The sequence below is a fragment of the Oncorhynchus nerka genome, linkage group LG17 (genome assembly GCF_034236695.1).
Source record: "Oncorhynchus nerka isolate Pitt River linkage group LG17, Oner_Uvic_2.0, whole genome shotgun sequence".
In the NCBI taxonomy this organism is placed as follows: domain Eukaryota; kingdom Metazoa; phylum Chordata; class Actinopteri; order Salmoniformes; family Salmonidae; genus Oncorhynchus; species Oncorhynchus nerka.
The window spans coordinates 20100650-20114230 of record NC_088412.1 but is presented as its reverse complement, the minus strand read 5'-3'; the positions used below and the strand labels follow the sequence as shown (position 1 = coordinate 20114230).

General features: G+C 42.6%; 1 protein-coding gene across 1 annotated transcript; it reads right to left on the bottom strand.

The window, feature by feature from the left end:
* Window positions 1–5906: 5906 nt before the first annotated feature.
* Window positions 5907–12846, bottom strand: LOC115144853 (oocyte zinc finger protein XlCOF8.4-like). The gene is made up of 2 exons (XM_029685952.1): window positions 12568–12846; window positions 5907–7837 (listed from the first exon to the last, which is right to left on the bottom strand). Exons 1-2 carry the CDS (start codon window positions 12743–12745, stop codon window positions 6597–6599), a joined length of 1419 nt encoding a protein of 472 aa, XP_029541812.1. The 5' UTR covers window positions 12746–12846; the 3' UTR covers window positions 5907–6596.
* Window positions 12847–13581: the final 735 nt, after the last annotated feature.

Here is a 13581-nt window from a genome sequence, read left to right as displayed (position 1 = left end):
AGCATGCAAGATTGGATGGATGTTTGGATATGGCCTGTAGTAGAGAAGGGTCTCTCAACACTACAAGTCATGATGGCCCTTAGTAGTCTATTGATGTTATGGAAAATGTCAGGGTTGTAGCTATCCAAAACTTCAATATGGGTTGGGATGGGAACCGTCGACACGGTTGGCTAGCTATGTTCCAGAGTGAACAACAGTAGAAGATGGGAAAGAGGACACCCCTTTCGGACAATCTGAGCCTTACAAGTTTGCCGCTGAAAGGCCAACAACCTTCCTAAGGAGGGCTGGTTCCATATAGTAAAACTATATGATTACTGTGAGAATAGTTTTGAAAATGTATCGGCGATAAGTCTTTTTCTCTTTTTCCTTCTTGATGTCGTTGTGTAAAAGCCATATTGTGTCAGTCTGCTAGGGACCTTTGTCTCATGTAGTAAGTGGGTATGTTTATTCTGTGTTATTTAGTTAGCAAGTAAATAAATAATTAAACAAATTTGTGTAGTACTGAATCATGAGGAAGGCCGGGGTTTTTGCAGATTCAAGAAGGTTACCACTGCTCAAAATGATAAGAGGTAATGATTAATAAGGTGACTGTTTATTGATGTAATAGATGTATACCTTAAAGAGTTTAATTTGGGAGATGGTAAATCTTTAAAACTTCTTGTGGCTGGGGGCAGTATTGAGTCACTTGGATGAATAAGGTGCCCAGAGTAAAGTGCCTGCTACTCAGTCCCAGAAGCTAAGATATGATAGAAAACACTCTGAAGTTTCTAAAGCTGTTTGAATGATATCTGTGAGTATAACAGAACTCATATGGCAGGCAAAAACCTGAGAAAAAATCCAACCAGGAAGTAGGAAATCTGAGGTTTGTAGTTTTTCAACTCTTGGCCTATCGAATACACAGTGGGATATTGGTCATATTGCACTTCCTACAGCTTCCACTAGATGTTAACAGTCTTTGGATCCTTGTTTGATGCTTCTACTGTGAAGTGGAGGCGATTGAGAGGGGAATGGGTCAGGGCTCTGGCAGAGTGCCATGAGCTGACCGCGCTCGTTCACGTGAGAGCGAGCTCTGTTCCATTGCATTTTTACAGACAAAGGAATTCTGCGGTTTGAACATTATTGGAGATTTATTTTAAAAACATAATCGCTGGGGGCGAAGAAATAACCCTGCAAGATAATTAACAGAGAACCCACGGAGGAGCATGTTAAGCAATTCACAACACATACATAGAACAAGCCAGTTGGCACACTGAGTCGTAGTGTAACTCTCACGTTCTGACCTTAGTTCTTTTGTTATGCCTTTGTTTTAGTATGGTCATGGCGTGAGTTGGGTGGATTGTCTATGTTTGTTTTTCTATGAGTTGGTATTTCTGTGTTTGACCTGGTATGGTTCTCAATCAGAGGCAGCTGTCAATCATTGTCCCTGATTGAGAACCATACTTAGGCAGCCTGTTTTCACCCTTGATTTGTGGGTGATTATTTTCTGTCTGTGTATTCCACACGGAACTGTTTCGGTTTTTGTTATTTAACGTTGTTATTTTGTATTTTTCTGTGTTCTATTAAAATAATCATGAACACGCGCTTTGGTCCTCACTTTCTTCCACCGACGACCGTTATAGTAACGCTAACAAAACACAAACATGACAAACCACGGGCGGAAGATACAGATCAACAGCGCTGCGACAGGCCAGCTGCGACAGGCTGCAAACAGACAGTGAGTATACTTCCACGCAAGATATTATACTTACCAGTGACATGCCAAGCGAACTTCAGAAAGTTTGTACCTCAAACCATATGGACGTCCGCCGAGAAAATGAAAGAGAACATGTCGCAGCCATGGGGTCTATATATTAGTGATAGCCAGCTCTTATAGGTGAACGTTGGGAGCTGACTCGCATATCAGAAGAGCCAAATCTATTTATACAAATATTTTAAAATGAAGATATGAGTAATCAAAAAATTTAAATGAACAGAATGAACTAATTCAAGGAACGAAAAATAAATAAAATAATATAGGCCTAAACGCTCAAGCGCACACACATTCGTTCTGACTGTCTGCTCAGACTAACAGCCTCATCAATCAGACACGCAGTGTCAACCAATGAACCAAAGATGAGTGAGGGAAGGCCGAGCCAACTCACTCACAGTCAGAGAGAGGAAGAGGAAGGACAGCTGTGAAAACAACAGCTGGAAAATGAGTCTGAAGCACAGTAGCATGTGGATGCATTTTAATAATGTAGACAATGTTAGAGCACTGTGTAGAATTTGAGAAATCTCATATAAAGCCAGTTCTACGCACAACCTACACCGGCATATGCGAATTGTGCAACCAACTGTGAAGCTAGCTGTAGCGGAGCTTCGAGAAACTAGCGGGCCTGCTAGTAATAGTGGTGGGGGCAACGCAACGCAGTCTTCTATGGACCAGTCTATGTCTGTAGCAAAACAAGGCTAAATTGATATTGCATTGGCTAAAATGATTTCCACCAATGTCCAGCCATTTTCAAGATTGCACTACAAAATGTTGAAGCGGTTTCTTGAGTCAAATGATGCCATCATCTCTATCCTGGCCATTGTCAATGCCCCTGTTGATGCTCTGACCCAAGAGGAATGGGAGGTGGTGGAGGAGGTGTGCAGAGTCCTGGAACCCTTTGAGCAGGTCACTGTGGAGGGTCAGTGGAGAGAGGTACAGTAAGCAGTTATTACTACATCATTATTTCATCCAGTATTATATATGTAGATGAGAATGTAGTATCAGTAGACAAAACATGAACCTGAACTAATAAGTTCTCTCTTTTCAGCTATATGACAGCCTCAAAAATGATACTCCTGTGTAAGGGTCTGCAGCGAATCACAGCCAGCCACCAGAAAGAAGCAAATGTAAGCACAGGACATGTGACAGAGTTGATGGACACCCTATGTTCATTAATGGACAGAAAGTTCCACAGAATGGAATATAATCACGTGCTATCAGAAACCGCTGCACTTGACCCCAGGTTTAAGAAGTCTTCAGTGATGCCAGAGTGATTGATGAGGCTCTTCAAAGAATAACCTCAGCAGCAGGGAGGGACAGCCCCAGCAGTCAGCTGGCTCAGGCACCGTGGCAACAGGAAGAAGAGAGATTAGATGGAGCAGAAGCCCCAGCAGTCAGCTGGCTCAGGCACCAGGGCAACAGGAAGAAGAGAGATTAGATGGAGCAGAAGCCCCAGCAGTCAGCTGGCTCAGGCACCAGGGCAACAGGAAGAAGAGAGATTAGATGGAGCAGAAGCACCAGCAGTCAGCTGGCTCAGGCACCAGGGCAACAGGAAGAAGAGAGATTAGATGGAGCAGAAGCCCCAGCAGTCAGCTGGCTCAGGCACCAGGGCAACAGGAAGAAGAGAGATTAGATGGAGCAGAAGCCCCAGCAGTCAGCTGGCTCAGGCACCAGGGCAACAGGAAGAAGAGAGAATAGATGGAGCAGAAGCCCCAGCAGTCAGCTGGCTCAGGCACCAGGGCAACAGGAAGAAGAGGGAGCAGATGGAGCAGAAGCCCCAGCAGTCAGCTGGCTCAGGCACCAGAGCAACAGGAAGAAGAGAGATTAGATGGAGCAGAAGCACCAGCAGTAGTGCCACAAATGTCTGCTGTTTGGATGCTGTTTGACGAGAGAGCAACTGGGGATGCAGCACGAAGGAATCCCTCAGCAGATGCCATAATGAAGGTCTGATCCTATTTGGAGGAGCCCCTCCAAAGATCTGCAGATCCTCTGAACTGGTGGAAGAACAAGCCTCTGTCTACCCACGGCTATCTAAAGTCATGACAGGGAGACTCTGCATAGTGTCCACATCCATTCCCTCTGAGAGGGTCTTCTCGAAAACGGGACAAATAATTACTGAGAGAAGAAACCGCATCAGCCCCTCGAAAGTGAGGGAGCTTGCATTTCTGAATGTAAATCTCCCATAAATGCAAAATATAGTCAGCATTGCTGTGTGCTGCTGGTTATAACATGGTAATAAAGAAGAGAGAGAAGAGAGGGACCAGTTTAATGTTTTAAGTGGGATGCTGCCGTTTTGCACATTATTTATTTTTCTTTGATATGGTGCAATATTCTATTATGCGGTTCAGATTGTATTCATTTTGAATGGTTCGATTTATATTCACTTTGTTTATATACATTAAAAAGTTGCAAATGTTTAATAGCATTCTTTTTCATAACAAACCAATTCATTTTTAAATACATTGTGTTAAATACATTGTGGTTAAGGTAGAGTATGATTTCATTTAAGAATTTAATTAGAGTTGTTTTAACACCAATCATAGTCAAACTATCACAAACCTTTTTGGTGGGCTGAGCCGAACGAGCCGGCTCACTGGAAAGAGCCGGAATGCCATTCATATAGGGGTGGACCCCAGCAGTGACACAGGTGTACACGGGAGAAAATCTGTAAATCCTCACCTCGGGTGTATCCCTCCGCCGCGGAGTGATACCAATATATTGGAGTGATCCAATATGGTGAAACATAACAATGTGCCGCAAACTATCTGGCACCTCCCTTCCGCTAGCAAGAATAACAAGACCAAGAAAGAATAAGATAATGACAACTGCGCTTTTCCTTCAAAATAAAATTCCCAAAAGCATGGCGGCTAGGAAAAACTCCCTAGAAAGGCCAGAACCTAGGAAGAAACCTAGAGAGGAACTAAGCTATGAGGGGTGGCCAGTCCTCTTCTGGCTGTGCCGGGTGGAGATGAAAACAGAACATGGCCAAGATGTTCAAATGTTCATAGATGACCAGCAGGGTCAAATAATAATAATCATAGTGGTTGTAGAGGGTGCAACTGGTCAGCACCTCAGGAGTAAATGTCAGTTGGCTTTTCATAGCCGATCGTTCGGAGTATCTCTACCGCTCCTGCTGTCTCTAGAGAGTTGAAAACAGCAGGTCTGGGACAGGTAGCACGTCCGGTGAACAGGTCAGGGTTCCATAGCTGCATGCAGAACAGTTGAAACTGGAGCAACAGCACGGCCAGGTGGACTGGAGAGAGGTCCTGAGATGGTGTGGGGTGGCATTTCTTTGGGGGGCCGCACAGCCCTCCATGTGCTCGCCAGAGGTAGCCTGACTGCCTTTAGGTACCGAGATGAGATCCTCAGACCCCTTGTGAGACCATATGCTGGTGCGGTTGGCCCTGGGTTCCTCCTAATGCAAGACAATGCTAAACCTCATGTGGCTGGAGTGTGTCAGCAGTTCCTGCAAGAGGAAGGCATTGATGCTATGGACTGGCCCGCTCGTTCCCCAGACCTGAATCCAATTGAGCACATCTGGGACATCACGTCTCGCTCCATCCACCAAAGCCACGTTGCACCACAGACTGTCCAGGAGTTGGCAGATGCTTTAGTCCAGGTCCACCTCATCAGGAGCATACCCAGGCGTTGTAGGGAGGTCATACAGGAACGTGGAGGCCATACACACTACTGAGCCTCATTTTGACTTGTTTTAAGGACATTACATCAAAGTTGGATCAGCCTGTAGTGTGGTTTTCCACTTTAATTTTGAGTGTGACTCCAAATCCAGACCTCCATGGGTTGATAAATTTGATTTCCATTGATCATTTTTGTGTGATTTTGTTGTCAGCACATTCAACTATGTAAAGAAAAAAGTATTTCATAAAAATATTTCATTAATTCAGATGTAGGATGTGTTATTTTAGTGTTCCCTTTATTTTTTGAACAGTGTATTATGTTTCACCAAGTTGTGACTGAACAACGACACGTATAATATAGAGCTGGCTGGGTTTCTCTGCATCGCCAGGACAGAGAAACTACGTCTGTGTCACGAGAATTATGTTCTCAATATTCAAAACCCAATTCAATTAAACTACTCAGTCTGCAACCTAGCATTTGTAAGATACTGGTTGAATGAAACAGACGGAGGCCCAGCTATGATAGTCAAAACGTTTATTCACGAGAGCGCTAGTCCGTCAAAGCATAGAGTATACAAAACATCTACACTGAAATGGATTTAACAAGTGATATCAATAAGGCATCATAGCATTCACCTTGGTTTTACCTGGTCAGTCTATTTAATGGAAAGAGCAGGTGTTCCTAATGTTTTGTACACTCAGTGTACATAATGCATAAGATTTCAAAAACAAAAATGTTTTAAGTACAAAGGGAGGAGTTTCCAAAATGTCTGGTCATCCTATAACTAACAACTGCTCTCTGTTAGATAGTGATGGAGTTCTTACATTCAAGCAGTAATTCCGTCATATCTTATTCACCCACGAGTAGTGTTCTGAGACATCGACTCTCAATCTTCGGACTCCAGACCTTTCCCCAAACAGCACACCGTTAAGTTCTCCCTCTAGTGACAGTTCTATCCATTTTAAATGAAAGACAGTGTTTTCTCATTGTGTCTGATTGTTATTTAACGTACCTGATTGGGGAAATAATTTTCTAAATTGAGGGTATCTATTCTCTCCTCTGAGTCCTTAAGGGCACTTTCAGATTGGTGCCAGTGCAGAATCCTTTACCACAGTCACTATGGATACTGTTTCTCTCCAGTATAAATCCAAATGTTTTTAATCTCAGAAGGACACTAGTGCTGAATCCTTTGCCACAAATGGCAATATTATTTCTCCCCTGTGTGGGTCCTCATGTGTAATTTTACATGTCCACTCCGATTAAATGTTTTTCCACAATCAGGACAGCAAAAAGGCTTCTCCCCTGTGTGAATCATAATGTGTCTTTTCAGAGCGCTGCCAGTGCTGAATCCTTGGTCACAATCATGACAGCGATAAGGTTTTTCTCTTGTGTGGGTCCTCATGTGTGTTTTTAGATTTCCCTTCTGGTTGAAACCTTGGCCACAATGACAACAGCTATATGGTTTTTCCCCTGTGTGAATCCTCATGTGTATTTTTAGATCTCCATTCTGACTGAAACATGTGCAACAAATAGGGCATGAAAAAGGTTTCTCCCCGGTGTGAATTCTCATGTGTATTTTTAGACTTCCATTCTGTTTGAATCCTTTGCTACAATGACAACATCGAAATGGAGTCTCCCCAGTGTGGCTTCTCATGTGCACTATCAGCTTACTGTTCTTGCTGAACCCTTTACTACAAACATCACAACAAAAACTAGCTGTAATGTGAGTTTGGAAGTGATCTTCCATACTTTCTGTGGACTGAAAACATTTACCACAAACACCACAAATATCTTCTTTATCTTTATGAGTTTGCACGTGTTTAATTAATGAACCCATTTGATGAAAAGCCTTGCCACACAACTTACAACAGGGAGTAGAATTACTTTGACTGGATGATTTCAGGAGGGACAACTGTGTAGATCTCTTACCCTTACTATTGATATGGGACATTTGTCCTTTTACCATCTTTGTTATTTTTGATTTGACTGACTTAAAACCTGAAGGATGTCCTCCAGTCTCCCTACCACTGACACTTTGCCTGTTTTCACTCTGAACTATAGAGAAAGGTTGAGAGACACTGGTTGGTTCTGATTCTATGTAGTCCTCTCCATCAGGTTCTGTTTTGATATTTTCAGTTGTAGTACTGGGTAGTGTGTCTCTCTCTCCGTTTCCCTCCTTTTGGGCTTGATAGAGATGTGAGGGCTGAGTTGGGTCTTCATCACGATCACTTTTCACACAGACAGGATTGAATATGAATTCTATGGCATCTGCCTCAAGCCCTTGAATCTGCTCTTCCTCCTGACTGGTCCTGAGTTCCTCCTGCTCTTCTTTAATCTGTGTGGGCTCTGAGTCCTCCTGTCCCAGACTGGGGCTCCACTCCTGCTCACACTGCTGCTGCTCAGGGGGAACCTCTTCTTCAGAGACAGAGAGATTGAGCTGCTGGACATCTGGAAGAAAGGATGAAATAGAAAAGTCAATGACATTGCAGAACTACCTCCTGTCTGGTACGCCTGCAATAATTAACTTCTGCTAGTAAAGTATAAAGAAATTAGTCTTTCCATATGAATTCAAATCACTTTTTTGACTGCACCCCTTTTGATTTTAACACAAAAAAAACATTCCATACATTTTTGCCCATGAATGCCAAAACAAAGTTAACCCATTTTGCATACCCCAACCCTATCATGGGACAAACATATATTTCTTCATCACTGAAAAATATAAGCTGAAAGTTTACAAACAGGGTTGCAAAACTATTATTAAAATTTCTTTAGAAAATGTTCAAATAACAATTAGGGAATGTAACCTTTAAAGTCAATGATCTAAAAATGTGTGAGATTGTTCTTCATCGTAGCTTATACCCAATTTGACATAATCTGGAGGTACACTACATACAGTCCATTCGGAAAGTATTCCTACCTTTACTTTTTTTAACGTTACAGCTTTATTCTAAAATCTACACACAATACCCAATAATGACAAAACAAAAACATATTTTTTGAAATAGCTGCACATTTATTAAATATAAAAACAGAAATATCACACATAACTATTCAGACCCTTTACTCAGTACTTGGTTAAAAACACCTTTGGCAGCGATTACAGCCTCAGGTCTTCTTGGGTATGATGCTTGGCACACCTGTATTTGGGGAGTTTCTCCCATTCTTCTCTGCAGATCCTCAAGGTCTGTCCGGTTGGATGGGGAGTGTCGCTGCACAGCTATTTTCAGGTCTCTCCAGAGATGTTTGATCGGGTTCAAGTCCGTCCTCTGGCTAGGACACTCAAGGACATTCAGAGACTTGTCCCAAAACCACTCCTGCGTTGTCTTTGCTGTGTGCTTAGGGTTGTTTTCCTGTTGGAAGGTGAATATTCTCCCCAGTCTGAGGTCCTGAGCAGGTTTATCATTAAGGAACTCTGCTGCATTCATCTTTCTCTCAATCCTGACTAGTCTACCAGTCCCTGCCGCTGAAAAACATCTCCACAGCTTGATTCTGCCACCACCCCGCTTCACCGTAGGGATGGTGCCAGGTTCTCTCCAGGTGTGATGCTTGGCATTCAGGCCAAAGAGTTCAATGTTGGTTTCATCAGACCAGAGAATCTTTAGCTGTCTTTTGGCTCCAAGCCAAGCGGGCAGTCATGTACCTTTTATTGAGGAGTGGCTTCCATCTGGCCACTACCATAAAGGTCTGATTGGTGGTGTGCTGCAGATATGGTTGTCCTTCTGGAAGGTTCTCCCATCTCCATGAAGGAACTCTGTCAGAGTACCCATCGGGTTCTTAGTTACCTCCCTGGCCAAGGCCGTTCTCCACCGATTGCTCAATTTGGTCGGGCGGCCAGCTCGAGGAAGAGTCTTGGTGGTTCCAAGCTTCTTCCATTTAAGATTGAGGCCACTGTGTTCTTGGGGACCTTCAATGCTGCAGACATTTTTTGTGACCCTTGTGTGCCTCGACACTATCCTGTCTCGAAGCTCTATGGACAATTCCTTTGACCTCATGGATTGGTTTTAGCTCTGACATGCACTGTCAACGGTGGGACCTTATATAGACAGGTGTGTGTCTTCCCAAATCATGTCCAATCAATATAATTTACCACATGTCGACGCCAATAAAGTTGTAGAAACATCAAGGATGATCAATGGAAACAGGATGCACCGGAGCTCAATTTCCAGTCTCATAGCAAAGGGTCTGAATACTTGTGTAAATAAGTATTTCAGTTTATTTTTAATACATTTTCAAAAAAACGGTTTACTTTATCATTATGGGGTATTGTGTGTAAATTGATGAGGGAAAAACATGTATTTATTCAATTTTAGAATAAGGCTAATTTTTCCACAAAATGTGGAAAAAGGAGTCCGAAAACTTTCCGAATGCACTGTACATCCAGAAAGTAGAAACCACATAAATTAATGCAAAAAAACCTGCATCTCCTCCTCTCCTGTGCGTTTGGAAGTGGTAATCGAGCGAGGATTGTAGTACTTTTCCTTCATTTGTAGCTAGTCCAGTAATAGCAAACACAGTGCAGTAATACCCACAAGGATGGGGTTACAACTCATTTGTGGCGCAAAAACGTCAAGCTAGCTTTAATGTATGTACAAGATGGCGCCGACAGAGGGCCGCCTCGCTTCTAATCCTTAGGAAACTTTGCAGTATTTCGTTTTTTTAATGTATTATTTCTTACATTGTTAGCCCAGAAAACTTGACGTGTTACTGGATATCAGAGCGACGTCAACTTACCAGCATTACGACGAGGAATATGACTTTCCCGAAGCGGATCCTTTGTCCAAACCACCCAGGGCATCTGAACAGATTCCTGAGGCTGAGCCAAAACAATGTCGCCACAGAAGAGGTAGGCGGAGCGGCCTTCTGGTCAGACTTTGGAGGCGCGCACACCACTTCAGAGTATATTACTTGCTAATGTCCAGTCTCTAGATAACAAGGTAGACGAAGTTAGGGTAAGGGTTGCTTTCCAGAGAGACATTGGGGATTGTAACATACTCTGTTTCATGGAAACATGGCTCTCTCGGGATATGCTGTCGGAGTCGGTACAGCCAACGGGAATCTTTGTACGTCGCGCCGACAGAAATAAACATCCCTCTGGGAAAAATAAGGGTGGGGGTGTATGATGCCGGGCAGTTGTCATACCAGGCGGTGATGCAACCGGTCAGAATGCTGTCAATGGTGCAGCTGTAGAACTTTGAGGATCTGGGGACCCATGCCAAATATTTCCTGAGGGGGAAAAGGTTTTGTTGTGCCCTCTTCACAACTGTCTAGGGAGTGTTTGGACCATGATAGTTTGTTGGTGATGTGGACACCAAGGAACCTGAAACTCTCGAACCGCTCCACTACAGGCTTGTTGATGTTAATGGACTGAATTCTCTGATCCACCTCTTCGCAGACACACTTCTGTATACTTCTGGCCCTTCTTTGGACACTGTGTTAACAAACCTCCAGACGAGCTTCAATGCCATACAGCAATCCTTCCGTGGCCTCCAACTGCTCTTAAATGCAAGTAAAACTAAATGCATGCTCTTCAACCGATCGCTGCCCGCACCCGCCCGCCTAGCATCACTACTCTGGACGGTTCTGACTTAGGTATTTGTAGTTGTCCACATATTCTAAGTGTCTGGTTAGACTGTAAACTCTCCTTCCTGACTCACCTTAAGCAGCTCCAATCCAAAATTAAATCTAGAAACGGCTTCCTATTTCGCAACAAAGCATCCTTCACTCATGCTGTCAAACAATATCCTACCGATCCTTGACTTCAGCGATGTCATTTACAAAATAGCCTCCAACACTCTACTCAGCAAATTGGATGTAGTCTATCACAGTGCCATCCGTTTTGTCACCAAAGCGCCATATACTACCCACCACTGCGACCTGTATGCGTTTGTTGGTTGGCCCTCGCTTCATATTCATCGCCAAACCCACTGGCTCCAGGTCATCTATAGGTCTTTGCTAGGTAAAGCCCTGCCTTATCTCAGCTCACTGGTCACCATTGCAGCACCCACCCCTAGCACGTGCTCCAGCAGGTATATTTCACTGGTCATCCCCAAAGCCATTTCCTTCCAGTTCTCTGTTGCCAATGACTGGAACGAATTGCAAAATAAATAAATACAAATTTAAGTCACTGAAGCTGGAGTCATATCTCCTTCACTAACTTTAAGCATCAGCACTCAGAGCAGCCTAACATCATTGCACCTGTACACAGCCCATCTGTAAATAGCCCACCCAACTACCTCATCCCCATATTGTTATTATACTTTTCTGATCCTTTACCCCAGTATTTCTACTTGCACATTCATCTTCTGCACATCTATCACTCGAGTTTAATTGCTACATTGTAATTATTTTGCCACTATGGCCCATTTACTGCCTTACCTCCCTAATCTTACTAAATTTGCACACACTGTATATAGATTTTTCTATTGTGTTATTGACTGTATGTTTGTTTATCCCATGTGTTGTTTGTGTCGCACTGCTTTGCTTTATCTTGGCCAGGTCGCAGTTGTAAATGAGAACTTGTTCTCAACTGGCCTACCTGGTTAAATAAAATAAAAAGCCAAATTGATTAGTCACAGGAATCCGGACTAATAAAGCCAATGCAACTGCCTGTTTTACTAAAGGTAGGCCCACTACATGGATGGACATATATACATTTCCATCTCTATGTTTGGTTCAGATTTGGTGCGGCAATTACATATTTTCAACGTTCATTCAAAACCAAAAATGAACCCGATTTCAACTTCCGGAAAATAGATGTTCAACGTCCAGAAAATATGCTTTTTAAACGTCCAGAAAATGTATTTTCACATTTCATCAAGAAATTTAAATTAACTTCGAAGTCTCTAGACAACACTTCCCCATTGTCATTTCCGGGGTTGTAGGAGGGCAACAATTTTTTGTCCGCAGAACGGCCAGGACCGCGCCTGTTAATACAATCTTTGCCTTTACCTAACGAATGGTTGATAATTCTGATCCAATATTCACATTCTGACCATTTTACCATGGACAAACATGTAGCTAACTTAGTTTCGTTCAAATTAAAAAATGTGCGGCCAAAAAAAGTCCCCTTTTTGATTGACTAATCCTAAACTTCATCTACAAAATAACCACCTTTGCTCCAATGTCCTATAAAATGAAGGTTGAGTTAGTTAGACAAACGTAATGGGTTGGCCTACCTGCTCTGTGTAGGTTTATCTCAGGTTGAAGAACAATGTCAATGTCGAGCAGACTCTGTAGACGGAACACTTCCTCCTCATACTCTGCAATAGTTTTTTCAACAACCCCTAATATCTCCTCAGCAGCAGCTGTTAATCTCTCGTTGAGGAAAACCCTCAATAATTTTATTTTAGACATTTGTAGAAAATGCAAGTTAAGTAGTTTGCCAGACAGATAGCGCGTTGTGTTGTTTTCATCACGTCCGGCATCAGCGACAAAAGCATCCGGTTGCGAAAGGTCGTCACTAGTTACTACAGCCACAAAGTCTTCATTATGGCTAAATCCCCCCTATTTCTACAATTCCTCTTCTTGAAGTACCTCCCCTCGACCTAATTTCCCTTCAAAGAGAGGAAATGTATGGCGGACCAAATCTACTGTAATTAAAAATAAATAAATAAATGCACACATAAATATATACATACATAAATGAATGAATGAATACATACATAAATAGATACATCATTAATTTAATCATTAATCTACTTTTTCATTTTATTCATTTATATTATTTCTTAATTTATTGATTTCTATATTTCTTTCTCCAATATGAAAATGAGGGGGTGTCAAGTAAATGTATGTGGGTGGTATCTAACACATCATTGGTTGATCAATGCCAAAGCACGCTGCTCAATAGCATTTGCCAAGGGATGTTAGGCTATATAAGTTATCCTGAATGAGGTTTTGTGCCAAATACATTACGTTATTACAGCGCTCAAGCTTATGGGCATGTGGCAGCAGTGTGTCGGAGAGAGGTTCCTGAAAAAGTAGAGAAAGATGGGTCAAGGGGGAGGGATCCTGAGAGGAGTGGTGTGAGTAATAGATACTATATGTTTTCATTTCAGCCTCCTCCATTTCCACTAATTGAAGTTCATTGTAAGGATTGTTTTACATTAATAGTGTAATTTGAACAGCTATACAGAAAGACTCATGTGAAGGCCTAATTACAAAGGAGGAACCAATTTCTGTATTTGTAT

Bases quoted from the DNA above. Each gene is read 5' to 3' on its own strand.
- LOC115144853 (XM_029685952.1), bottom strand. From the start codon at position 12,745: ATGTCTAAAATAAAATTATTGAGGGTTTTCCTCAACGAGAGATTAACA. The intron at 7,838-12,567 runs GTAGGCCAACCC...CCTTTCTTCCAG, and splicing joins GATAAACCTACACAGAGCAG to ATGTCCAGCAGCTCAATCTC.